The 24,728-nt window shown below is 39.5% G+C and overlaps 1 protein-coding gene across 1 annotated transcript; it reads left to right on the top strand.

The window, feature by feature from the left end:
* The first annotated feature begins 779 nt into the window (after positions 1 to 779).
* SLC25A24 (solute carrier family 25 member 24) lies at positions 780 to 24,105 on the top strand. The gene is made up of 10 exons (XM_083867876.1): positions 780 to 1,320; positions 12,274 to 12,400; positions 12,884 to 12,971; positions 13,418 to 13,529; positions 16,059 to 16,217; positions 16,578 to 16,730; positions 17,771 to 17,878; positions 19,478 to 19,645; positions 20,772 to 20,922; positions 21,619 to 24,105. Exons 1-10 carry the CDS (start codon positions 1,135 to 1,137, stop codon positions 21,795 to 21,797), a joined length of 1,431 nt encoding a protein of 476 aa, XP_083724002.1. The 5' UTR covers positions 780 to 1,134; the 3' UTR covers positions 21,798 to 24,105.
* Positions 24,106 to 24,728: the final 623 nt, after the last annotated feature.

The raw sequence follows: 24,728 nt of genomic DNA, 5'->3' as shown, positions 1-24,728 counted from the left end.
GAGGAATGGTCTTAATATACCATATTGATATGGGGATGATAAAAGACAGAAAACACAAAGTGAAATGAGGACAGCTCAGTGTTTAAAAGGGAAGATCTTCCTCTCTGTGAGGACAGTCAGGGTCTAGGCCAGGCTGCTTGGAAAGATTGTCCAGTTTCCATCCTTGAGGAGGTCTTCAAGGCTGAAATAAAGGCCTGAGTAACCTGGTCAGAGTCCATGGATGAGCCCACTGAGCAGGAGGTCACTTCCCATACCGCTTACTCTGTGACACAATGAACCTATAACAATCCAGCAGTCTTTATAAATGCAAGTCCTAGTAGCATGTAGCCCCTTTTTCAAACGCTAGTCCATGGTCAGACACTGTAGCACATTAGCTTTATTAATTACTCTGTGAGCAAGGTTACAAAGTTTCTGCTCTAAGGCTGAAATGCTTTTTCCATGGTTGTGTGTTGGCTGAATATGCACCAGGAAAGCAAGATCCAATTCAGTGGCAGCTGAAATTCCTTTTCATTGCAACTCTCTTGTGGAGGGAGAGACTATTAGGCAACATTTTCTATCCATTTACTCTCAGACCAGCTGTGCACTTTTCCATTAACTCCACTGCTTTATTGATGAAGCCATTATGAAAAAAAAAACAAGCCAAACTTTCCTTCTTCTAATGTTTATTCTGTTACGCCAAGTAGCCAAGCTCTCTCAGGCTCCCTTTAGGTGGGGGTGTTCTTCATACACCTTCAGCTGAGCCCTTCACCGCTAGACTGGAATGGGAGGGACTAGAACGAGCCTAAGTATCGAAACTTGGTCTTTCGCACCGCTTGTGGTATTTCTGTGCTTGTGCTGGAAACGTAGGGCTGCTACAAGCGCGTAAGCGCGAACATGAGCTGTGAGGAGCCCGAGGGGCTGCAGCCGCTCTCTCTCTCCCCCAGTGTCCCGCCCAGCGCGGGGGGGGCACGGGCGGAGCGAGCCCCGCCGCTCCCCGCCCTCTCTCCCTCCCTCCCTCTGCCGGGCGGGGAGGGCTCTTCTCTCTCCTCCCCTCCCCTCCCCTAGCAGCTGCGGGCGCTGGCAGCATCCCGGGCGGTGTCTGATCCGCGCCCAGCCGGCGGAGTCGCGGGCACTGCGCGTCTGTCCCGGCCCGACATGTTCCAGCTGCTGCGAGCCTTCCTCCTGCCGGCGGCCGCCTGCGACGGGAACAGGGATGGCGACTCCCGCTACGCCAACCTCTTCCGAAAGCTGGACCTCAACGAGGACGGCAGGGTGGACATTGCCGAGCTGCAGACGGGCCTCCGGGCCATGGGCATCCCTCTGGGGAAGGAGGCAGAGGAGGTGAGCGGGCTGTGCCGGCACCCCGCGGCCCCGGGGAGGGGAGGGCTCGGGGGGCCCGAGGGCCGGGGCACGGCCCGCCCGGGGCCGCCTCCGGGGCTCGGGGCCGCTCCTTGCTGGAGGCGGCCTCGGGCCTGGCGTTTTCTTTCCTTCCTCCCCGGGCCGTCGTTCCAGCGGCGGGGCCGCGCTGTGCGGGCACGCCCCGGGCTGCGGGCGGAGGGTCCCGGCACGTACGGCTCTCGGCGGGTCCCTGCCAAGTAGGTTACTCATCGTGTGTGGACTTTTGACATCCTTTGATTCCTTATTGAGTGATACTCGATAGCACCTTCCTCTTCCAGCATGATAAGGAATGGTAATTTACAGCTTTTGTCCGCCACTCCACCCATGCATGATCTAGATCAGAGTGAATTAGGGTTTGCTCTGGGCAGCAGGTAGTGTAAGCCTGAATAGCCGTGGGCTGCAATTTCAGAACTAGTTATTTGAGCTAAACACATGGACATGGACGTTATTCTTATTGGCATAGGCTGTTGTCAGATACCGCGGCCCTTTATTAGAAAATGCACCCTTATAACAGTGGCCATCAGACCACGACACCGAAAACTCCTTGTGCTGTGGCTTCTGCAGTGATCACCTGGACTATTACATTCCTTTGTCCCTTATATCAGTGTTGTGACCTCAGAAGTCAATAAAACTTGAGTCATTAAGCATTCCAGTGTGATGCTGACTTACTCTAGCAGGTCTGAGCTGTTACCTGGAAGAGAAACTTATCTTTCCTAATAATTTTCAGTAGTCCCCAGGGATCAGCATATAAAATCATTTAATGCACAAGTGTTTGTGCGGTAAGGCACGTCTGGGCTGACAAGACATACATAGGTTCATTTAGGCTGAGCAGGTACAGGGGGAGCTACTGTTGTAACAATTCTGCTTGTTTCAGTTTAAAGAATGGCATTCCACTGCCGTGCCTGTACTAGCTGTTGCATACTTTCTGAAAGAGGTGCAGGAAAAGGAACTTGAATTTCAACTCCATTGTTAAAAGATGTGTTGGGTCAATAGTTCAGTGACCTTATACTGATTGTGTGACAGTTTTTCCCTGTGATCTCATTTTTTGGTCTCTTTTGCCTCCTGTTATATTTAATTTTCTGTCTCCTGTACATAAGAAAAAAGTATCCAACAGGCCTCTTGCGTTGAATGGTGTTTATGCAAGAAATGAAAGCACACTTTCACTTCAGTATTGCTGCTGGTCAAAATCATCTTTACAATAGGCACGTTTTGTGTTCTTAGGCTTTTGTAATTAAAGGAGGGACAGATTGGCCTTTTTGGTTATCCATGAGAGTTGTCAGTGTTCAGAGCATGCTAGCTATGAACTTCAGTCACACATTATACACACATTGTTGTCAACCTGTTGTACCAGTTTGACTGTAACAATTTGGGGGCTTTACTTATATTGAACAACAGTGAAACGGGTGACCAACTAGTTTTCTGGTGTTTTACAAAGGTGGTCTCCCCACATAGTTCACTGAAAGCTTTGGTGTGCTGCTGAAGATTTGAGCAACTTAGAATTGAAGTTTCAAGTTCTTTCTCAGAATCAGTGATCTTCATTAATAGTACACATCTGAGTATTTGTCAGATTATTCTCAGCTGCTTCAGGATGAACTGAAAGAGATACCCATGAAATAGATAGACATGAGCTAGATATACCTGGATGTAACAGAGAGCAGGAACTGCTGCCTTAGTTGTTAAAGACACACAGAGTAAACAAAATAAGCCATGAGTCATCATCTCGATTGGGAGGGGTGGAAGAATTGTTGGAGGGAAACTTCTGTGTGCTCACTGTTATAAACTATAGTGGGCACAGTTGGAATCAGAAACTAGAGTAGCGCTGTGTACCTGTTAATAACTAGACTTTTTGTAATACGAGAGCCTCAGTAAGTCTTGCCTTCTGCTTCTTTCATTATGTGGCTAATCTGCTTCCTGTACTTTCTTGCAGCTCAAAGCTGCCTTCTCCCACTTCAAGCTCTAAAGTGATGTTGAATTAGTTTTTCTTGGTAAAAAGGTATTTTATTAATGAAGTCAGATATTGAATCATCATATTTGGATAGGCAGAAGTAGTCTTATAATTACTAATAACTAATGAGTAAGGAATTGAGACATGAAAATGTTATATGGTGGGTCAAAGTGTTATCTACTGAACTGCTCAGCCCTGCCAGCATAGTGGCACCGTGGCACAGGCAGAACTTGGGATATCCTAGAGCAGAGTGGGCTTAGGTGGCTCATGGGTGCATCAGAGACTCAAGCCTCATTATGTTGATGCTGGTCTGTGTTAGGTTTCCAAAAATCTCTTGCAAGGCTGGCTTCCAACATGTAGTATGAAATCCATATATCTGGGAGCTTTGGCCATTGCTCTTCTGAGCTGCACAGCAGCTTTCTGGCTAACCTGTGCAAAAGGGGCTGTTTGAGTGTTCCTGGTTTTCACTGCAAAGGTAGTTGGTTGATCCAAAGTTGTACCACCTTCACAGTATAAATGGGTGTTTGTGCTACTAGTACTGATTTGCTCTTTTGTCTCTAAGTGCAGTTCCTCTCCAGAAGGAATATGCATGCTTTTAAAAGAAACAAAGCTACTCTCCATTTGAGTAATAGACTACAGGTGTGCACCTTCCATCAGCTGTGACTTGTGTGGTACGCTTTGGAGGTCACTTGCATCTCCCTCTAAGGAAGAATCATTTTTCCCTCATAGCAAGACATCATAGCTCGACTTGACAGAACCTCCTGACTGTGTTCTACTTGACCTGCCTTGTGGCAGTATTTGACAGACAAAAGTAAATGACTGGAAAATCTGGAATGTGTGCTGCTTGGAGGCTGCCAGGGTGGTTCAGGTTTTATATTGTAGTATATTACCTGCCAGCAATGGGTTACTTTGCAGAGCTTTGCAGAAGATTCCTGACATAATGTGTTGTTATCTATGAAGGACGAATTCAGGGTGGTAACTATCAAATGCTGCTCTACAAGCAATATTAACAGCTATTGTACAGTGACTTTGATAAGCAGAGGCACAAAATAGATGCTGGGATCAGATCACAAATGATCTCATGCTGTGTCTTCAGAATGCCGTGAGTCTTGTAGGCGGGAGCACCATAAATGGTGTGAGTGGTTGGATGAAATACTATTTTTGTTCATCCTTCTGCTGCAATCAGTCCTTACAATAAATCCGTAGGAGGTGAACCCCATATTTTAATCTTCAGTTTGGGACAGGAACAGCCAAGTATTTAAATTCAGGTACTATTTGTACATTGAGTTCTGGAGCTAGGAGTAGGAAGATGTTACTGAAATGAGTAACTACATTCTGGAACCAGTCTAATCATCCTATTTGGACTAACTCTGTGTAGCATTTTGACATAAGTCTTTGGCTACATTAAAGCTCTTTTGAATAAAGAAACAGTGTGAAGAGACAACTCTGTTTGGTGGAGACAGAGCCTAATGAGACTAAATTTGCAACAATCAGACTATTGTCTGTTTGGAGTAATTGACAGTTTCTGAAAATTTAAGACTAAAAGTATTTGGAACACATGAAGTAGGTTTCTGCATTTAAGCACAGGCGATTCAGAATTCTGTCAAATGGGGCAGGCCCCTGTGCTGTGTTCCACTGCTGTGTCTCAGCATGAGGATGGGTGAGAACAGCTTTTCTTGGGCCTATAAAAACTGCAGCTGCATAGTGCTTCTTCAGAGCTTGGAATTTCCATAGCAGCTCCTAGTCCAGAAAGCACACAGTTGTTTAGTGACTGAGCTAAATATGTCCTTAACTATTTCTCCACTGCTTTATTAAGATTTTTGCACTTATTTTAATTTTGGTAACTTTCTCTATGTGGCAGAATTAGAAGGGTGGTAGACCAAGGTAACTGAAGCCTCCTTCATCATGTTGCAGCTTGGCTAGAAACAGAGGAAACAGTGATTACTTTGGCAACTTTGAGGAAGATACATGGGCATCTTTATATCACACTGTATCCTCTCTTAGAATTTATCATACCTGATATGCAGAGTTACAGTCTTAAAAGCTTCAGAACTTCCCTGTCTCTGTGTCATTCTTTGTGTGCATTGAAGCTTTCTCTCACCTTAAGAGTTTGCCCAAAACCTGGTATTACAGATTTAGAGCAGTCTGGCATCTTCAGCTTTTTATCAAAACGGATATCATGTCGTGTGACTGTAGAAAACTGGAACCATTTAGTTCCTTTAAACTTCAGGTCATAATAGATGTGATAATTATGACTGGTTATGGGGACTTAATTGTGAAATACCCCAAGTATCTTCAGTAGTGTATTCAGTTTGTAACTTTGGAATTGAATGTGTTTAATTTACTTTGCTTTCACTGTAAGCAAACATGTAAATCATTATATCATTTCTGCGTGCACAGCTTCAGAGACTTCTAATTCATATGTCCTGTAGTCTCCATATGAAAGAGCGAGATGAATCTGAAGAACGCTTTAAAGATCCAAGGAGATAAAATGAATTATTTTTTAATACTAACTTGATAGTTTGTTTGGGGTTTTTTTCCTGAACAGTGACAGGGTATGAATGATTAATTCTTCCTCCTTTTGCTGCAAAGTGCAAGAATGCCAAGAATTCCCAAATATGGGAAGCCTCACCTTTGAGACAGCTCCTAAAGTCTGTGTTGAAATGCTTTGCTAAATCCCTGTCTTGAGACAGCAGTGTGTCCCAGGTGAACAAACAAGGGAAACTGTTAAATCTTTTGAGATGACTATGGCCAGGATGCCTCTGTAGCAGGGTGGTCCTGTTTAATGGGAAAACTCAGTCTACCAAGTATGCTCAAAGTCAAAAATACCAGTGTAACTTGCAAAGAATGCTGAATGAAAGTTCAAGGAATAGTTTGCATCTTCTATGTATGCTGTTTCAGATTCTTGAAATTTAATTCATAGCTGTGAGTTGAGAGAGTTTATCCAGGTCCTGGAGGAGCAGCCTCTATGAGGCATTTTGGGAGAGCACACACATACTTGCATCTTGTCCTTTTTTGTCTCGTTATCTAGAGATTCTGTTAGCTGAAATGGACCAGGGAGAAGATCTCTGCTAGTGCTGTCCTGTTGCAGGGAAGAGCAGTGCTTAGGACAGGGAACAGGAAAGGGAAGCTCTGCAGCTGAGAGCAGCATCTGCTGCTGTCAAGGGTGCAAGTCTGCTCTATTGGAGTGGGGGGCTCCTGATGTCTGTAGCAGGTTTAAAGGGCCTGGTTGGATACTGTTTACATGTTGGTGGTATCCTTTGGGAGGCAAGAGGGTGAATACGAATGCTGAATTTGGACAAGTTGGGAGGCCTTTAGAGGCAGTGCAGATTCCTGTTTTACTCAGTGTTGTGCTGGATTTCTGGAGGTGAAGTGTCAGTCTAGTTCATGTGTTACATGGACTCAGTGGGCTCTAATGCTGTGTGAACACATCCTCAGGCCCTTCCCCTTTATGCTGGGTTTATCTCCCAACTGATGCAGTTTGACAAGCCTGACTTTAATAATCTTTTCTAGTGTTTTTTGGGTTATAGTCTGCATGAATTTGTGTAATCTTAGCAGATAGAAATAGGAAAAGGAATTTGTGTAGTCTTAACAGATATAAATAGGAAAAGGACTGTTGCCCGCTATGTGTCCAGTAAAGGGAGAAGTGTTGTGTATACTTTAGCTGTGAATGAATTTGGCATCTAATAATATTACAGTTGAATAACTTAAAACTGTAGACTGCAGAACTATGTGAATGGATAAAAAAATACTTCAGGGGGAAAGGATTAAAAATTAGGAAAAAAGGGGGGAAAATAATGATTGGTTTTATGTATAGTACCTCTGATTTTAAAAGCAAATGTGAAATGTGTGAATGTGTAAAGACATTTACATAAAGGTATTCTTACTGTGGTGCTGGAGCTCTTTGTACGCAGCTTTTGTATCTGTGTCCTTTGGAACTCTGGTTGCAGATTGCAGAACACATAATTGCTGCTTGCAGTGATGTATCTTGAAGTGCTGTTTTGTTCTGGTGTCTTGTAGATAGCATGATAGGAAGCCAGTAACTTCTTGATGAATCACTTCCTTTTAAATATTCTTTACATTATATTAATTAGCTGAAATAACAAGATAATGAATAGATTGGTAGTCCTTTGTACTCAGCAGCCCCATCTTTCATGTACAGTTCAATTTTGTAAACAGAATGTGAAGGCTCATGCACAATACACAAATAATGATAATAAATAATGTAAAAATTAGACAGAGAATTTAAAAGAAAAGTCTACATAAAAACATCCAGATTTCTAGTGTATTGCATTCTTTGTCTTTACATTGTAGCCATGAATGTGTTAAATTTCGTAAGTTTGGCATAGAGCAATCTAATAATTCCTCAGGACACTTAGAGAGAAGGGTAGGGAGTTTTTGATGTGTATATAAAGCCTGTCTGTAATTCTTTTTTTTTTTTTTTTTTTCAACAGACCTGCTGACTTACATTTCCACACCAAATACAGAGGTCTTCTGACAGAGTAGGAATTCAACACTGCAACATGATTTATATAATGGGGATTTTTAAAAATACCTTCAGTGTTTCAGTCTGCTTGTGGCCTCTTGCGTTGGTGTTGTCTGGTTGTGCAGGACTTTGAAAGGAGCTGTATTAACATAATATGCAACAGAAAAAGAACAAAAATAGTAGAATTATGAAGAAAAAAAAAAAAGAGTAGAAGAGACAAAGGTGACAGCATAATGACCAAATAGGTCAGCACAGAAGCATTTTAGTCTGTTTGTGTGAAGGCCTGTGGCATTAGAAAGAAAGATCACAGAATCATAGCATTGTTTGGATTGGTAGTGGCTTTTAAAAGGTCTTGTAGTCCAATTCCCCTGCAATAAGCAGGGACATCTTCAATACTATCAGATTGCTCACAACCCCACCCAGTCTCATCTCAGATGTTCCCAGGGCTGGAGCATCTGCTGGACTCTGGGCAACCTGTGCCAGTGTTTTACCATCCTCATAGTAAAATACTTCTTCCTTATATGTAATCTAAATTGACTCTCATTACATATAAAACCATTATTCCCTGTCCTATTCCTACAGATCCTGCTAAAAAGTTTGTCTCCATCTCTTTTATAAGCCCATTTAAGTTGCAACAGGCTGCAATAAGGTCTCCCTGGAGCCTTCTGTTCCTCAGTCTGAAAAACTCCAGCCTTTCCTCATCAGTACCTCCTAGGAGAGATGCTTGTCCTCTCTGATCATCTTTGTGGCCTCCTCAGGCCCCTGTGCACCAGGTCTGTGTCTTTTCTGTGCTGAGGACCCCAGAGCTGGATGCAGAACTCCAGGCAGGTCCTCATGAAGGCAGAGCAGTGGGATGGAAGATCCCTTGAGCTGCTGGTCACACTTCTTTTTCTGCAGCCCATGATATGATTGACTTTCTGGGCTGCAAGCACACATTGCCAGCTCTTGTCATCATCATGTCCTCCTATATCTGTCAGTAATTAACAATTCTTTGTGTAGTCACCATTTCATTTTGTCCAGTGAATTAACCTTATTGCCTAGGTTTACAGTTTTTAGACAATGAGAAAAGAAATGGTGTGCCTTGAAAAACAAACATTTGGGTCTGGGCCTTTGTAAAGGTGAGGTGATCCCACAGTAAGGCTGTAACAAGAAATGGCAGGTTTTATGTGGCAAGCATGCCAAACATTGTTTCCCAGGACTTGTAAGGGAGTGTTGGCACCTTGGTTGGTTCCTGCTCTATTGTAAGCATGCCTATTTTAAAATGCATCCAGTTCTCCTCCATCTCAAAAGTTGGTGACCCAGGCACTGACAGAGTGACAGGTGGCTGTAATTATACAAACTCTGACAATATATTAAATGCAGAACAGCAGAGTTGAATTCAGTGTTGAACTGAAGTGGGGAGTGATTGACTGATGGAATGGTTTGCTTGAGGAGGCTGTGGAATCTCCTTCCTTCAAGGTGTCCAAGACTCAGTTGGATGTGGTCCCACATAACCTGATCTAATTAAATCTAATTAGACATGCTTTGAGCTGGGGTTGGGCTCAATGGACTCCAGAGGTTCCTTCCAACTTGAATTATTATTTGATGCTGTGAAGGGGCAGTCTGTACCTAGGACTTAGTGTGCCAGGCTCCCCACAGAATCCAGGAGGTGTCTTCCTGCTGGCTGTGCCCGTGGAGTGTGGAACCCCCCAGGAGGAAGTTTCTGCCTGCCAAGTAGAAGACAAGCTTCTTTTGTTGTTCCTGCTAGTTCCACAGACTTGCAAATCACTGACTTTAATCTGAAACTTTAACACCCACATAATTAGTTCATTTCATAGACAGCAAGAGGCTTTTGTTTGCATGAGCTTTTAGATTTGTACTGAGAGGAAAACTCATGTGCCATACGTTTTTGTCCCCTGTCGTTTCTGTTCTGCTTCACTGAGAGTGGCTGAGACTGGATTGAAGTCTGGAAAATAACTGTCAAAACAAAAGTAGGAAATGGATCATACGTTTGTGCTTACTATTTTCTCATTGTTGCAATATGGAATCCACTTTTTGGCAAAAGAACTGAAAGGTGCCCCCCTTCACACACAGAAATTATCAGCTCTCTAAACTTCCTAGGAGTTCCTGTTTTCTTTGGCTCACATCATCCTCAGCAGTGGAGGTTTTGCAATTATAATTTAGTTCAAGTTTTGTCCTATCTGTGAGTCAGAATACCAGTTTCCTTGTTCTGCATTTTGGTTTGTGTAGTTCAGGTAGCAATAGGGAACAGTAACAATTTGTGTGGAGCAGAACTCACACCAAGTGCACATAAGTCACCTCTTCTCAGGAGAGGTGGGAGCCCAGCAGGACACTCAGACCCTGCAGCATGAGGTGCCGTGTGTGGAGTAAAAGATGGCTTGAGATTATAGTCTTTGAGAGGGGGCTCTTCAGACTAGAGAAATTTTTAGTGGTGGGGTTGGTTGATTTTTCTGTTTGGGCTTTATTTTTTTTTTTTAATTATTAATCTACTAGCCTCTCTTAATTTTTTGTTAGAAGGTTGTGGTCAGGACTGTATCCATAAATATCTATAAATGTAAACTAACTTCTTTTGTAATGGGAAATTCTGAACAGCTCTAACTATATTGACAGAGGCGTGAAACTGAATTGATGAGCGTATCTATCTGTGCACAACTTGCTGTATTATGGGAGGTATATAATTTGCTTATTTCACTGTGGCATACCACATCATTTTGCTCCATTTCATTGAGAAATCCTTGGTACTCTTATAAATTTTGGGGTTTTTAGATGAAATTTTAAAGTACATTACTTATTGTAGACAGATAGGGAAGATGAGGGAGGCAACATAAATGTATTTAGATGTCTTCAGTCTTTTTCAGACACCTGCAACAAACACACCAGTTTTCTGCTTCCTTTGTATTTAGTTTCTGTAGCCTAGAACTTGTTGGACTTTGGTCTTTTGAGGACCTCTACTAATTAAAGAGGAGTAAACAAAATTAAAACCAGATTTTGCAGATTAGAACAGCCATTCAAATCTCATTGAGGGTTAGTGCCCTGGGGTGACTTTATTCAGAAACTAGTGTTGCACAAGGCAGTCTGCTAAATAGAAGATACTTGGAAGAATTTTTGGCATATGTTTTACATGTAACCTGAAGTGCTGTGTGAGGGGAACTTAGTAACTGCAGATGAGGAGAAGGTGGAAGTGCTTAATGCCTTCTTCACCTCAGTCTTTAGTGGGAAGACGGCTTGTCCTCAGGACAACTGTCCTCCTGGGTTGGCTGATGGTGTCAGGGAGCAGAATGGTCCCCCTGTTATCCAGGAAGAGGCAGTTAGAGAACTGCTGAGCCACTTGGATGTTCATAAATCTATGGGACCAGATGGGATCCAACACAGAGTGATGAGGGAGCTGGCAGAGGAGCTTGCAGAGCTGCTCTCCACCATTTACCAACAGTCCTGGCTCACCGGTGAGGTTCCAGATGACTGGAAGTTGCCCAGTGTGACACCCATTCACAAAAAGGGTGGGGAGGAGGATCCTGGTAATTACAGGCCAGTTAGCCTGACCTCAGTACCCAGTAAGGTAATGGAGCAGTTTATACTGAGTGTCATCATGCAGCAACTACAGGATGGCCAGGGTGTCAAACCAGACCAGCACAGGTTTAGGAGGGGTAGGTCATGTTTGACCAACCTGGTCTCCTTTTATGACCAGGTGACCTGCCTGGTGGATGCTGGAAGGGCTGTGGATGTGTCTGGACTTCAGCAAGGCCTTTGACATTGTCCCCCACAGCACACTCCTGGAAAAGCTGGCAGCCCACTTGAGACTTGTTTCCTGCAGTCCTGGCAATTGTATACCATGCATTCAGTGCATAGTTAATTTTACATGAAGTGTTTCCATCTGCAGGACAATTCCTAGGAAGCACATGCAAGAAAGGAAGATAAGTGTGATTGTATTTGTTACAAGTTCATTTAAAATTGCAGTAAATTGTAGACTTCAGTTTGAAGCACAAAGCTGTGTTCACTCAAATGCTGGGGCTGGAAGTGCCAGTGGGGCAAGATGTTTGTAATTTTTTGGTCAGCATTTAAAGAGTTAGTTGCTGTTTGTATGTTTTATCTTTATAATTCATAGTTAATGGGCCACTTGATTAAGATGATAATCAAGATTCTGGTTATTTTGCTGACAGATTTCATGTACAGGAACCTCACAGGCTTAAACTTCTTCTCTCTCAGGTTTTTCTCCTGTCTCCCATCTCTTCCTCCACAACTTATTTGATACCTGTAGGTATAACTTGCCAGTGTTGGTAAGAAACCTTAACATTTCTGCACAGAGAAGTTAGGTAAATAATAAATAATGCTTTCTTAAATATATAGTTACTGCCAAGTGTTTTCTCTCTCTATGCAAATATCGAGTGTGTTAAATTCTGAAAACAAAATGATGCTTTGTGACCTGCAGTAATTTGGACAAATAAAATGTTCATTTTTCTCTCAATAGAAAATTTTTAAAGCTGGGGACACTAATCAGGATGGACAGCTGGATTTTGAAGAATTTATGCAGTATCTTAAAGAACATGAGAAAAAGATGAAACTGGCATTTAAGAGCCTGGACAAAAACAATGATGGTATGCCTTGATTTATTTTATTTGTTCAAACATTGTTTGAAGAAACTGCATTAAAAGTAATGTAACTTACATTTGTCTGAACTGGAACAAAGAATCGTGAATATGGAATCCTTACTTCTTTTCCTTAGCATGATCATAATTAAAGTTTGCTATAGATCAATATATATATATGTATATATAGTCTTTATTCTTTCTATTTTCTCCAAGTACACTGAACTGGGGCTCCTTGTTCTGCAGATGGAGAAACTGTGAGGAAATTTCTGACTATTTTTAGCTATTAAAGATAAACCAGTTTTTAACTAACTGTATAGTTGCATCCCATTTGCTTTGTCCTTGTAGTAGACAATGAAAACACATCATCTCTGATAAGTTGATTTTTAAATCATCTTTGCAATTGTTCAGCTGTTATAATGAGTTCTAAGGTGCTACGTTTATTAAGATCCACATTTTAAATATGTATCATCTTTATTTTAATGTTTCAAGGAAAAATTGAAGCCTCAGAAGTTGTCCAGTCTCTCAAGATATTGGGTATAAACATTTCAGAAAAACAGGCAGAAAAGATCCTGCAAAGGTCAGGAATTATTATTTTTTAAGGCAGCTTAATCTTCTTTGTATTGTTAATTTTTATGTTTTTCTGTTTCAGAGAGGGGGATAAATGGGATTATGACTTTGAAAGGTGTTGGTAGTTACTGTTGGAGCATCTGGTTCTGGGAGGAGAATGTTACTTTATTTCTCTGTAAATGTTGCTGATAGAAGCACTGTATTATGTTTTTAAATGGAATAGGACAGATGCACTTGGATAAGAGAAGCATAGTATTGAAAGCCATGGCAGATTCAGCCTTGAGGTCACTATATGGAATTTACAGTCAGTTGTTATTGATGTGATAACCCAAGTTAAAAAAAAGTTAAGTTTTTTAAAAAAAGAAAGGTGGGGGGGGTGGGAAGAAAAAGGAAAAAAACAGAACAAAACTCCACCATTACTATTTCCTTAGATAGTTTTGTTCAATTTCTTTTCAGTATTGATGCTGATGGGACAATGACAGTAGACTGGAATGAGTGGAGAGATCATTTTATGTTTAATCCAGCTACAGATATTGAAGAAATAATTCGGTATTGGAAACATTCCACTGTAAGTTCAACTTCTCTTTTAACCTAGTGCAGCTCTTAAGTTCACCTCTGCTGTTTTAATTTGTGATATAACAGCTTCACACTTGTTATATTTCAAGCGTATCTGTATTGTTTGGTTTTCCTTTTAACTTCATGCTCTCCCATTTACAAGCAGGTTTGTGTCAGATGAGTTCCTTCTGAACGAACAACTTCATCTGAACTTTACCAATAATTACCAATAAATCTTAGGACAGAATCTTTTTCCTCTTTTGGGGATATTTCACAGAAAAATAATAACCACAATATTAAATATTTTTCTTTGCACATTACAGCATGATTTGATTTGTTGAAACAATTTATATAGACATTTTAACTGTTTCTTATGTTGAAATTAGTATTTGCAGTTATACAGTATCATTATAATTATCATAAAATCACTGCTGTCTTTACTGGTGATTTTCTGTGCACATCGTGCTCTTTTGTGCCATAGAATTTACTTTAAGCATAGAGAATATACAGCAATAGGTTATCCACTGTGCAGAGAAAAATTTTAAGTTCTTATTGAATGGAGCTGTTGACATCTCAGTGACTGATTTTTAAGACCAGTAATAAAGTAAACCAACAATAATCCTATTTTCTAAATATCCTTCCTGTAGATTATTGGAGGAAATAAAATAAGGTTAGATGCCTTTGAATATAGTGAGACCATTTATATCTCTGGGGATTAGTCAGCATTTCCATAATAAAAAACATTTTATGAGATCTGAGAGCTTTGAGTGTTTGACACTGTACAACCTCAGTTCAGGAATGCTTGCTAAGAGGGAGTTAGCTCTCTGTTTGCTGAAGAAAACACTTGAAACACTGCTGTGAAATCAAATAGTCCTGGTCCCAGCTTACTTGGTAGAAAAAACGTTTGCTTTAATAAAATGCTTGTTACTATTTTTAAATATAAGATCTGTATTTTTCTTTCTTTATTATGGAATGTCATTAGTTGCCCCCAAGAAACAACTGAGGGAGTCTCCTGTGATGTTAGTGTTGCAGTCAGCTGATGACCCAGTTATCACAGCAGGCAAGATCCAGCTACACAGAACACAGCTGGTCTTTGAGATAAGAGCAGATGCAAGACCTCCCAGCCTGGCTGGCATTGACAGACAGCTCTTACACTTCTGTTTTTATTATACAATTGCTATCAGACCCTTCCAAGCAGATAGCTACATTGGCATAGAATTATTATGGTAGCTGTGGCCTTTCTGTTATAAACACCCTCAAATTTATCTTTTTTTCCTTAGTTGTGTTTAGGTCTTGGTACACACAAGATTTAAACCCTGGTAGATATGCATAATATCTCTTAGAACACTGAATTTATGTTTTGAGAGGTTGATCTTTTGACGTTCCCATGTAGCTGAGCAACTGGTGACACCTTACTTTGAAACCTCAAATGCAAGAAAGATGAAAGGATTTTCCAATTCATCTGTTCTATGTTCAATATCCAGAATAGTTGGTGCTAATTCTTTTTCCCACTGGCTATACACTCTGCATTCTGCAATTTTTGTCCCAAATGACCAGGACAGTATTCTGTCTACTTACAGAGAGAGAATGCAGCATAAATTATGGATATAATGTCTACAATTAAAATCAATGGTGGTTCAAAGGTTTATCAGTTAATACACTTTCTGGTCAGTACTTATCAGTTATTAATACATTTTTGTTCTTTTTATACATTTAATTTATGTGTAATAGCAGATTTGCATTATCTGCAGTATACTTCATCTCATCTGTCATGATTATAGGTTACATTGAAGAGCAAAAGTGACATGTGGATTTCATAGTTATGTCTTGGTTTTATCATTAAAACCTAACATTGTTCTTTGATCAAATCTAATGGCAATACAAACACCCCCCTTAGTGAAACTTCAAACTTTTATAGCTGAAAAAAGTTATTAAAGTGTCTTTCAGTATAACTGATTATAAGAAAATCTATAAGGCATTTTTCAAACTTTTCATTTTGTAGGATAATACACAGTAGTTATTGGAAATAAAATATTCTGATATGTCAGCTGTTAAAACCCTGCTTTAACATGTTAAGGAGTGTGGGGGAAGGAGACATCCCACATGTGTGAATAAATTACCGTGAGAGAAATCTCTTGTTAGCAACCTTAGGAGATTACCAAACTAATCCCACAAGACTGTCTGGTGAAAGGTTAGCTGCAACATATAAGCATTTGAGCTTTAGTGCTGGCTTTAAAGGACTGCTGATCATGACAGAATGTCTTTGCTTGGGCCGTGCTCAAGGAGGAAATTTGTCGTGATTTTTAATGATGATGGTGCAGTCTTTGAAATGGTGGGTGTGTGGTGTTATTGCTTAATATCTATTAGAAGTCATTTAAAGCTGCTTTACATTGAATAGCAATGCATAGTAAGTTGATTATAGAATGTAAATTAGAGATGCTTTTTATTTGCACAATTCTTAATTTGGAATTAGAGCTGTGAATAAACCTGAGGTGACGGAATGAGATAATTACTTGCACACCTTTGCTTTGGATCCATAAAGGTATTGGATATAGGAGACAGTTTGACTGTTCCAGATGAGTTCACAGAGGAAGAGAAGAAGTCTGGGCAGTGGTGGAGGCAGCTGTTGGCAGGAGGAGTGGCTGGTGCTGTCTCTCGAACAGGTACAGCACCCTTAGACCGCCTTAAAGTCATGATGCAGGTAGGTAAAACCTAAAAGAATTCCTTGGTTTCTAGTGTATCATCTCAGTTTTTAGAGATCTGTTTGGAAAAAATTGAGGGCCAAGGTCAGTGTTTAAATTGCAGGAGTCTGGCTATGTTTTGACAATTGCCAGGTTTTGTGTTCATAAAAATGGTATTTTATAGACATGTGGGAAAAAATGTGAGCATATAAGTATTATATGTATATATAATATAAGTATTTGTGTTACTAAAATTAGATTTTTTCACTAGTGCATATGGTTTTGCTAGTTGATATATTTAATCAATTTAATGCTGATGAGTTTTATAATCTAATCAGAGCAGTGTTCTGTACTGTGACTTTGGTTTTGGTTTTTTTTAGGTTCATGGTTCAAAGTCAAACAAAATGAATATAGCCAGTGGTTTTAAGCAAATGTTGAAAGAAGGTGGTGTCCGATCCCTTTGGAGGGGGAATGGTGTGAATGTTGTGAAAATAGCTCCTGAAACAGCTATTAAGTTCTGGGCTTATGAACAGGTAGGATGATAAATCAAGAATGAAAATAATGCTAAATAAAGTCCTAAATCACTCTCACTGTTCATTATTGGCACTGTTGTAGTATATAGGACTTGTGCTTGGGGATTTTGTTATAGTAATTTGAGTGACTTTCAGATTTAAAATAGTCTATAGAATACTTACTCTTGGGCAGATTTTACTGTTGTATTATAAGCAGTGCAAATAAATTATATCTGTTACATGTTTTAAACTGTCCTTGATTCTGCGTGGCTTTGTGTGGAGTACTGCATTAATATCTAGATTGTTGCTTCAAAGTGATAGCAGGCAGGAACTTCACACATTATGCTAGCTGAACTTACAGGGGAGTCATTTAAAGTCAAATATCACAGTGCTATGTATGATGCCCTCATCCTGGATTTCAGAGTTATATTTACCTCTGAATCAGCTTTAAGCATCATGTTAAGGCCTAATCCTCCTTTGGGAAATGAACTCCCATTCTGGTGTATTTAAATGAGCTTTATTTTTGCTCTGTGGGGCTTGCTAGTGCCTCAGTAAACCAAATGAGTGTACTGAACTGTACAAGGAGGAGATAAAAGCAACAAAATATCAAATAAATCTGGGGATGTTGCAAGACTGAACAGCAGATTTTGGTGCCACAGAGTAACCTTGGGCACATTATTCTTTACTGGTGGATTGACACAGTGTCTACAGCGCTCAATGTGCTTCTGTGAAACTGATAGTTGATCTTTCATTCTTTGGTTGGACAACTGGACCTGCAAGTGAATTTGGTTCCTCCTTGTTTTCTGGAGTTCTTAGTGTAGGTACCCTTGAGTTGGCTGTTTGCAGAACACCTGATGGTACTGTGGGTGACTGAGGTGTTTAATCTAAAGAATTCCTGCAGGCTGGAATGTTTATTGTGTTCTGGAGGATCTTTTTGGATTAGCATATGTAACTGTAAACTTAAGAACAGCTTGAAAAAACATTTTGTACTATAATCTTGCCTGTTATAATAACTCTTGCCACTCCTAAAAAACGTGTTTATTTGTGTTTTAACTATACAGTATAAGAAGATACTCACTAGGGATGATGGAAAGTTAGGCACTGTTGAAAGATTTGTATCTGGTTCTTTGGCTGGAGCAACAGCACAAACTTCTATTTATCCCATGGAGGTAAGAGAATCTGCTTCCACTGGAGCCTGCAAAATGTTAGGTTTGTTTCTGTAAAAATTCCTCTCTAGTCTGATATCCTAGTTTATTTTTACTTTGGACTTCCTTTCAGACTTCCAGTGCTAGGCATTTTAGAATATACTATGTTCTAACTGATTCTTGTAATTTTTCCATATATTTTGCTGTATAATATTTTTTCAAACAATATTTATATAAAACCCAGTGCAGGAAAAAAGATCACCCGAGAACATTTAAAACTCAGTATGTATTCAAGCATTTTGTAAATTGGGCATAAACCCTTTTCCTGCTATATGTAAGCAAGGAATGGTCTTGTCTGGACAGAACTGAAGTTCTGTTGTGTTATGATGGGAAGCTGTGTCTGATAAGGAGAACAGTGTGGGGGGAGGATGTAACAGCTACAGCTCAGGCTGGGTGGACTGGCTGCTCTTTGTCCTGTAGGACATACCTGTAGGTGGTAGTACACAGTGCAATTTAACTAGTGTTCTTATCTTAACTGCTTCAGTGGAACTGTTACACACCTTTCCACAGAAACAGGATGTATTTTTTTACTGCTGGTTCCCCAGAAAGTTTATCACTTGTGCAGATCCTTGCTGGAATAGATGTTGGGGTTGGGACTAAACCTATACCAACATCAAGTTTGGTAGTAATGGCAAATGTAACTTAAATAACTTTTTCATGGGTGGGGATTTCAGTAGGAAAGGAACTGCTTTCATTGCTGAAGCAATAACGATATCTTTAAAGAGCATCCTTGCTGATCCAGAGGGTGAACCCCAGCTGACCTGAGTACAAAGATGGGTTAAGTTAGGGAAGAACTAAAACATGATGTAGATTGTCTGGATTACACTCATCAGTGGAGACAAGGGAACTGTTCTACAATATTTTCTGGTCTTCCTACTGTCCTAGAAGTGTTTTTAGAATGTTTCTAAGTAAGAGAGAAATGCCAAATGCCAGGAAATTCCTGAGGAAGATGCAGTCTTATGAGGCTTTAAAGTAGACCAAATTGTTGCTCAGGAAACTTCCTCTGTGGTTTCTTTTGGATGCTGTTATTAATCTCTTTGTCCTAGGATGCAGTACAGACTTACTTGCATTATTAATCAGGTGCTGGCTTTCAGTAGTGAGACACAGACCTTATATTCCTCAACTACCTTTCTAAGTGTCATACTTTTTGAAATATTATTCTCTTAATATGCTTTAGTGTTCCCAGACCAGAAGTATCATCTGCTAGCATGTTAGTACTCTCACTTGTGCATTAACTAATACTTCTATTTAATATTGCCTACACTGTTGCCTTCAACTTGATCAAATAACTGCCTGTTTTAATCAAGAAAATAAAGCTAAAATGCAATTTTAAAGGGTTAAGAATTTGTAAGCTAGTATATAGTAATGTGTGGTGCTCTGCACTGAGGACAGAACCTGAAGAAACCTGCTGCTAACAATGCCTTACCAGTAATCAAAGGAGATTTGCAGCACCAAAGTGCAAAGCAGTTCTAGAGAATTGAATAAGCAGAGATCTACTGTGTATCTAAAATAGATTAATAAATAGGTTCATAATTAAGACTGCTTTTTTTTTTTTCCTTTTAGGTTTTAAAGACCAGATTGGCTGTGGGTAAAACAGGGCAATATTCTGGGATGTTTGACTGTGCTAAGAAGATTTTAAAAAGAGAAGGTCCAAAGGCCTTCTACAAAGGCTATATTCCTAATATTCTGGGTATAATTCCTTATGCTGGCATTGACCTTGCTGTTTATGAGGTGAGTTTAGATCACTGGGTGCATGTAGCTGTCATTAATTAATTTACAAAAAGCATAAATATTTTTTAGAATGTTTGTATTATTGTACTATTACAGCTGGTTCAATTTTAAAAAGACAAATGAGACTTTCCACTAATGTTACTAGTCCTCACCATTTCTGCTTGCTCCTCTTGAGGAGGCTGATGGGCCCTTCCATGCCAGAGTACCAAGCAGGAAATGTGCTATGAGGGGATTATACAGACCTTGGCAGCACCACAGGCTTTCATACTTACCTAACCTTGTTAGACTGGAACATACCCACTTTATAGGAAATATGTGCCTTTAAAAGGATATTCATATTATGATAGTTTATATGTAATTTTGCCAGTTTTTAGGTATGAGTGGATTTTATCCACCTGAATTGCTTATACAAGGAATATATGTACATACATATATATATATATATGTATGTATGTATGTATGTATGTATACATACATCTGTGCATGTCACCAGAATTCTTTCTGGCTGACACAGCTTTTCTGAGGAACTTGAAGCATTGCTGTCTTCCCTTCTCAGAGAAACTGGCGCCCATTTCACCCACCAGAAATGCTGAGTCTTTAATCTACCTTATATAATGTGTTGCTTCAAAGTGTGTTAAATTGCTCAGATGCACAGACTAATTTTGTTTCTAGTCTAAACCAATCTTTTTTTAACACTGCATTAGTAATCACCAGAACTGCTTGAACAAACATTTTCAAGGCTGTATGGAATTTGTTTTCTACAGTTTGCATCCTTATTTCTGCACGAGATGATGTGCTCAGCTGTGTGAGCTTTCGTTGCACCCTGTGGGATGCTGAGTTGTTTCCCTCCTCCTCTCCCCAAAGTATTACAGGTGGATGAGCACTTTCCTGCTGCTGGATCTTTTAAGGATTTCTCTTTTAGGGACACTAACTATTGTAGTCTTGTTGAAGCCCTTCCCTGTGTGCTAAGATGTTTAGCTGTGCACTTCAAGCGTGCAGAACTGGCCCAGTGAAAGTGGTGCTTTTCAGGATTGAGCCTTTAGGATTTGTTATGAATAAAGAAGTTTTTGTTTACCTTTCTGAATGCAGATCTCTTGTCTTACTGTTTAATTTTATACTTTGGCAGCTCTTAAAGAGCACGTGGCTAGAACACTATGCATCCAGCTCTGCAAACCCAGGTGTTTTTGTGTTGTTGGGGTGTGGCACCATTTCCAGCACATGTGGGCAGTTGGCCAGTTACCCTCTGGCTCTTGTCAGAACACGAATGCAGGCTCAAGGTGAGTTTCCTTGTACTGAAAATGCTTCTGGGTGGCTCCATGAAAATTGTATCATGTGGGACAGCTCTAGCACAGACATAGGAATAAATAAAAAAAAAAAAAAAAAATCCAAACCAAAAAAAACTTGGAGAAACTAAGGACATATGGAAAATTGTTCTTAATGTTGGTCCCTTCTCCCTCTTATTCCCAATACTGTTGTTTTTCATACTCAATTTAATAAGTACTCAAAGTAAAAAGTACTTGATTTCAAGCACTGGTGCTTTGTATATTCTGAGAGCCACATTCCATACAAGACTACCAGACACAGCCCCTGTCATGGTCTGGAAGCACTCTTCTAAAACTTTACAAAGTTTTCTAAATTTGAGAGATTAAATGATAGGGCTTGAATTGTCCTGTCAGGGTAGACAGCAATGTTTGCTCTGTAGGACATTTCATAGGGAGAGTTTCATAGCTGAGGTTTTTGTTGGATAGGTTTCTGCACAGACTTAAGGATGGGAGCCTAGATTTCCAAAGGAGCATAGGTGGATAATGCTTTCCAATGGGTTTTAGACACATGGGTATCTCCCAAATGTCTGGGATTAAAAGATCTCTTTTCAATGGCCTTATGATAGTAGGCTCATAATCCAGGTGTTTGAAACTTTCAAGATTTTTAATATTATTAGAACTGTTTTATAACACATTATCTTCCTGTTCTAGCCTCAGTGGAAGGAGCTCCACAGCTAAACATGGTTGGTCTCTTTAAAAGAATTGTTGCTACAGAGGGACTCCGAGGACTTTATAGGGGCATAGCCCCTAATTTTATGAAAGTGCTTCCAGCTGTCAGCATCAGCTATGTTGTATATGAAAAAATGAAACAGAATTTGGGAATAGCATGAAATGAAGGAAAAAGGTGAGATACTTCTAATACTGTTGGAAACATCTGAACAAGAATGTTTTCTCAAGTAATCTGCTCTCACAGTTAGAGACAGATCTTCACAGTGAGATGCTGCAGCTTCCACATTTGCCCTTAATTGGGAAGAAACTTCCTTAAATTTTAGTTCACCATTTCTAAACAGATACCTATATTGCACTTTAAAATGTCACTGAGTTGAAAAAAAAAATCAAGAAATTGTCTTTAAATCAACAGTATGTTTCTATTTTTAGGAAATCATGCGTATTTTACTCATTGGGTTTTTTTAAAAAAATTGTCCTTTTGAAATGTGTATTTGTCTTGGATCAAACCAAAGGTAGGAGAAGTTTATACTGCCTTGATACTGAATATATGAAAGTGACTTTTTGTTTTGTCACGCTGCCTATACTCAAGCAATTCACAGGAGACATTTTGCATGCCTAGAAGTGAGCACTTCTATTATTTTTGAAGACTGATTGTTAAGTTCATAAGAAATAGGATCTTGGATACACGCAATGATGGAATAACACATTAAAATGTACCCCATCACCTTTGTCTTCTTTTTAATTTTTCCTTATTGAAAGAGCCTGAGAAACTGCTGTTCTGTGGTATCAGAATACCTCAAATGGATTTACACGGTATTTTTGTAATACAGTCAGCAATTTTGATAACTTGCTTCACTGGACCTGCTTTTCATTGCACTTGTAAATGTCAGCACCATTAACCATGGCAAAATCTCCGTTACAGCTGCATGTTTTATAGGATCATAATACAAAGGAACAGAAAAAGCTTGGGTATTAGATCCATTCCATACGAGTCCAAGGATCCAATATGAAGCTGGTAGGAACTGTAATGCAGCCAATGGCAGAGCTGTTCATAGCTGCCTTGGGAACAGGAATGCTTCTCATTTGCACTCTCCATTCTTTCCCTTATTCAGAGGGCTGCATCCACTATGTGCTTTTACCCAGTAGAGGATTGCATTATTTTGTAAAGGTTTTTTTTACAGTTTTGTCATGTGAGATCAGTCTTCTGTGCACACTAGCTGTGGGTGTGAAATTGCGATAATAAAATACTGAAGTGTTTTGTCCAGGTGACCAAGTGGCAGTGCTGACCTCAGGTGCCCATCAGATTGATGTTAATGTAGCATGCAAAGCATGCTTGAGAAACAACAACTCCTCAAAGAACAAAGCAGTCCTTCTTCAATGCAGAAAATTAGGTATTTCCAGGTACAAGTCCTTCCAATGTGACTTCCTTTTTTTTTTTTTTTTTTTTTTTTTTTTTTTTTTTTTTTTTTTTTTTTTTCTTTTTGGTGTGTGTGGAGGGACACACAGTTGCTTTCAGGCCTGAACACTGAAATAGATGAACAATTATTAGCAGACTCATTTGTTAGGCTTTTTCTGCTTTTGTAATGTGTAATGTCTTAATCTTGGTAAATTCGACCTTGACCTTCTAAAAGCAACTGCTCTTAGACCACTTTCTGAAATTGGATTACTGAAGGAAGAAGTCTATTCTGTTAGGGTCATTAAGGGTTGTCTTTTTAATTCTTTCTTTTTTGGGGTGGGCATGAGGAGTGCATGGTTTTTTTTGTTTTTTTGTTTTTTTTTTTTTTTTAAGCAGACAAATAAGCAAGCAAGCAAAAATAACTGCCTGAATCTCCCTTGTTCTACATATGCTTTGGGCCGTATTGTTCAAACAGCAATCATATGTGAATTTGTGTTCAGTGCTTCCATGGCTGGTGTTTATTCTCCATAAACTGATACATAGCAATTCCATGACATCTGTATTATAAATTTTTTTATCACATTTTAGAAAATGGCAGCTCTAGCTGTATTTTCGTCTTCCCTTTAGGGAAACCTTGGACTTTGCACTTTTAAAAAAAGAAAAAAAAGTCATTCTATCCAAATCATTTATATGTATAATGCCTTTCTGATCTGAGTTTTTCTTGGTTTTGCCAATATCTTTGTACCTTTGTGGGGTTTGTGAGATCAGTTGCTGATAAATTTATTTGACTGTGACCAATGAACAAATGTATTGTGTGTGTGATATAAAGATGACTTTAGCATTTCAATCTTCCAGACGTTTCCATTTCGTTTATAGTGTGCAAGTGCCATTATGAGTATTGAAATTATGGTGATCTTTTCAAACATTGAAAAGATGAGCTGTTTCAGATTTGATTTTTCATTACGTGCCTTGATGATGACTGTATTCAATTGTGTATTCTTTGTCTCTTAAACGTATGTTTACCTTTCTAGCTCTACAAAACTACCAGTTTCTAATAAATATTTGTTTCCTTATCTGGCTGGAGTGTGCTGATGTTTTTTCCTGGTCTGATAGATGGCACTTCTTTATTGCATTATATGTCTAATACTCAATGTAAAAAATGAAGGCAGTTGATCTAAAACCAGGTTTCAGACTAGACTATTCTTTGCTGTTACACTGATACTTGAAAACAGTTTATTAAAACTCTCATTGCTTAATGGAAGACCACATGTTTAATATTTTTTGCTTGTTCATTGAACAGTATTAGCCAGTAATTTGCTTCTGTGTGTTTTGTGTGACAGAACTCTTAATAATCACAGACAAACATACTTGCTTGTATTAGTGCTGATCTTGCTTTGTTGTTAATCTTACTTGTTAGTCAAAGGATCAATATAAAATCTTTTCAAGGTAATTGACTTAATTTACTCTGCATGTGTAGCATGGCTGTGCTGCTAAAAGCTTGTTAGCAGCCAGCTTTGACAACTCCTTTTGAGTTTTTCACACAAATCCTTCAAATGTTAAAGATAATTGTAAACTAATTAGGGGAAAGCTTTTCTTGTCTCTGCTGCAAATACAGTTCTTGTAACATAAGATTTAGAAGTTTTCTTCTAAGTAATGGAAGAGGTAGATGCACAGTATATGATTCCTGACTAAGTGA

This window comes from Zosterops lateralis (assembly GCF_965231275.1).
Source record: "Zosterops lateralis genome assembly, chromosome: 9".
NCBI classification, from domain to species: Eukaryota; Metazoa; Chordata; class Aves; order Passeriformes; family Zosteropidae; genus Zosterops; species Zosterops lateralis.
Note: the sequence above shows the minus strand (reverse complement) of the source record. Positions and strands in the feature narration are given on the sequence as shown.

Excerpts from the sequence above, each read along its gene's own strand:
- SLC25A24 (XM_083867876.1), top strand. The coding sequence starts at position 1,135 with ATGTTCCAGCTGCTGCGAGCCTTCCTCCTGCCGGCGGCCGCCTGCGAC. Across the intron at positions 13,530-16,058 it reads GGTATTGGAAACATTCCACT|GTATTGGATATAGGAGACAG; the intron begins GTAAGTTCAACT and ends GGATCCATAAAG. Across the intron at positions 20,923-21,618 it reads AACACGAATGCAGGCTCAAG|CCTCAGTGGAAGGAGCTCCA; the intron begins GTGAGTTTCCTT and ends TTCCTGTTCTAG.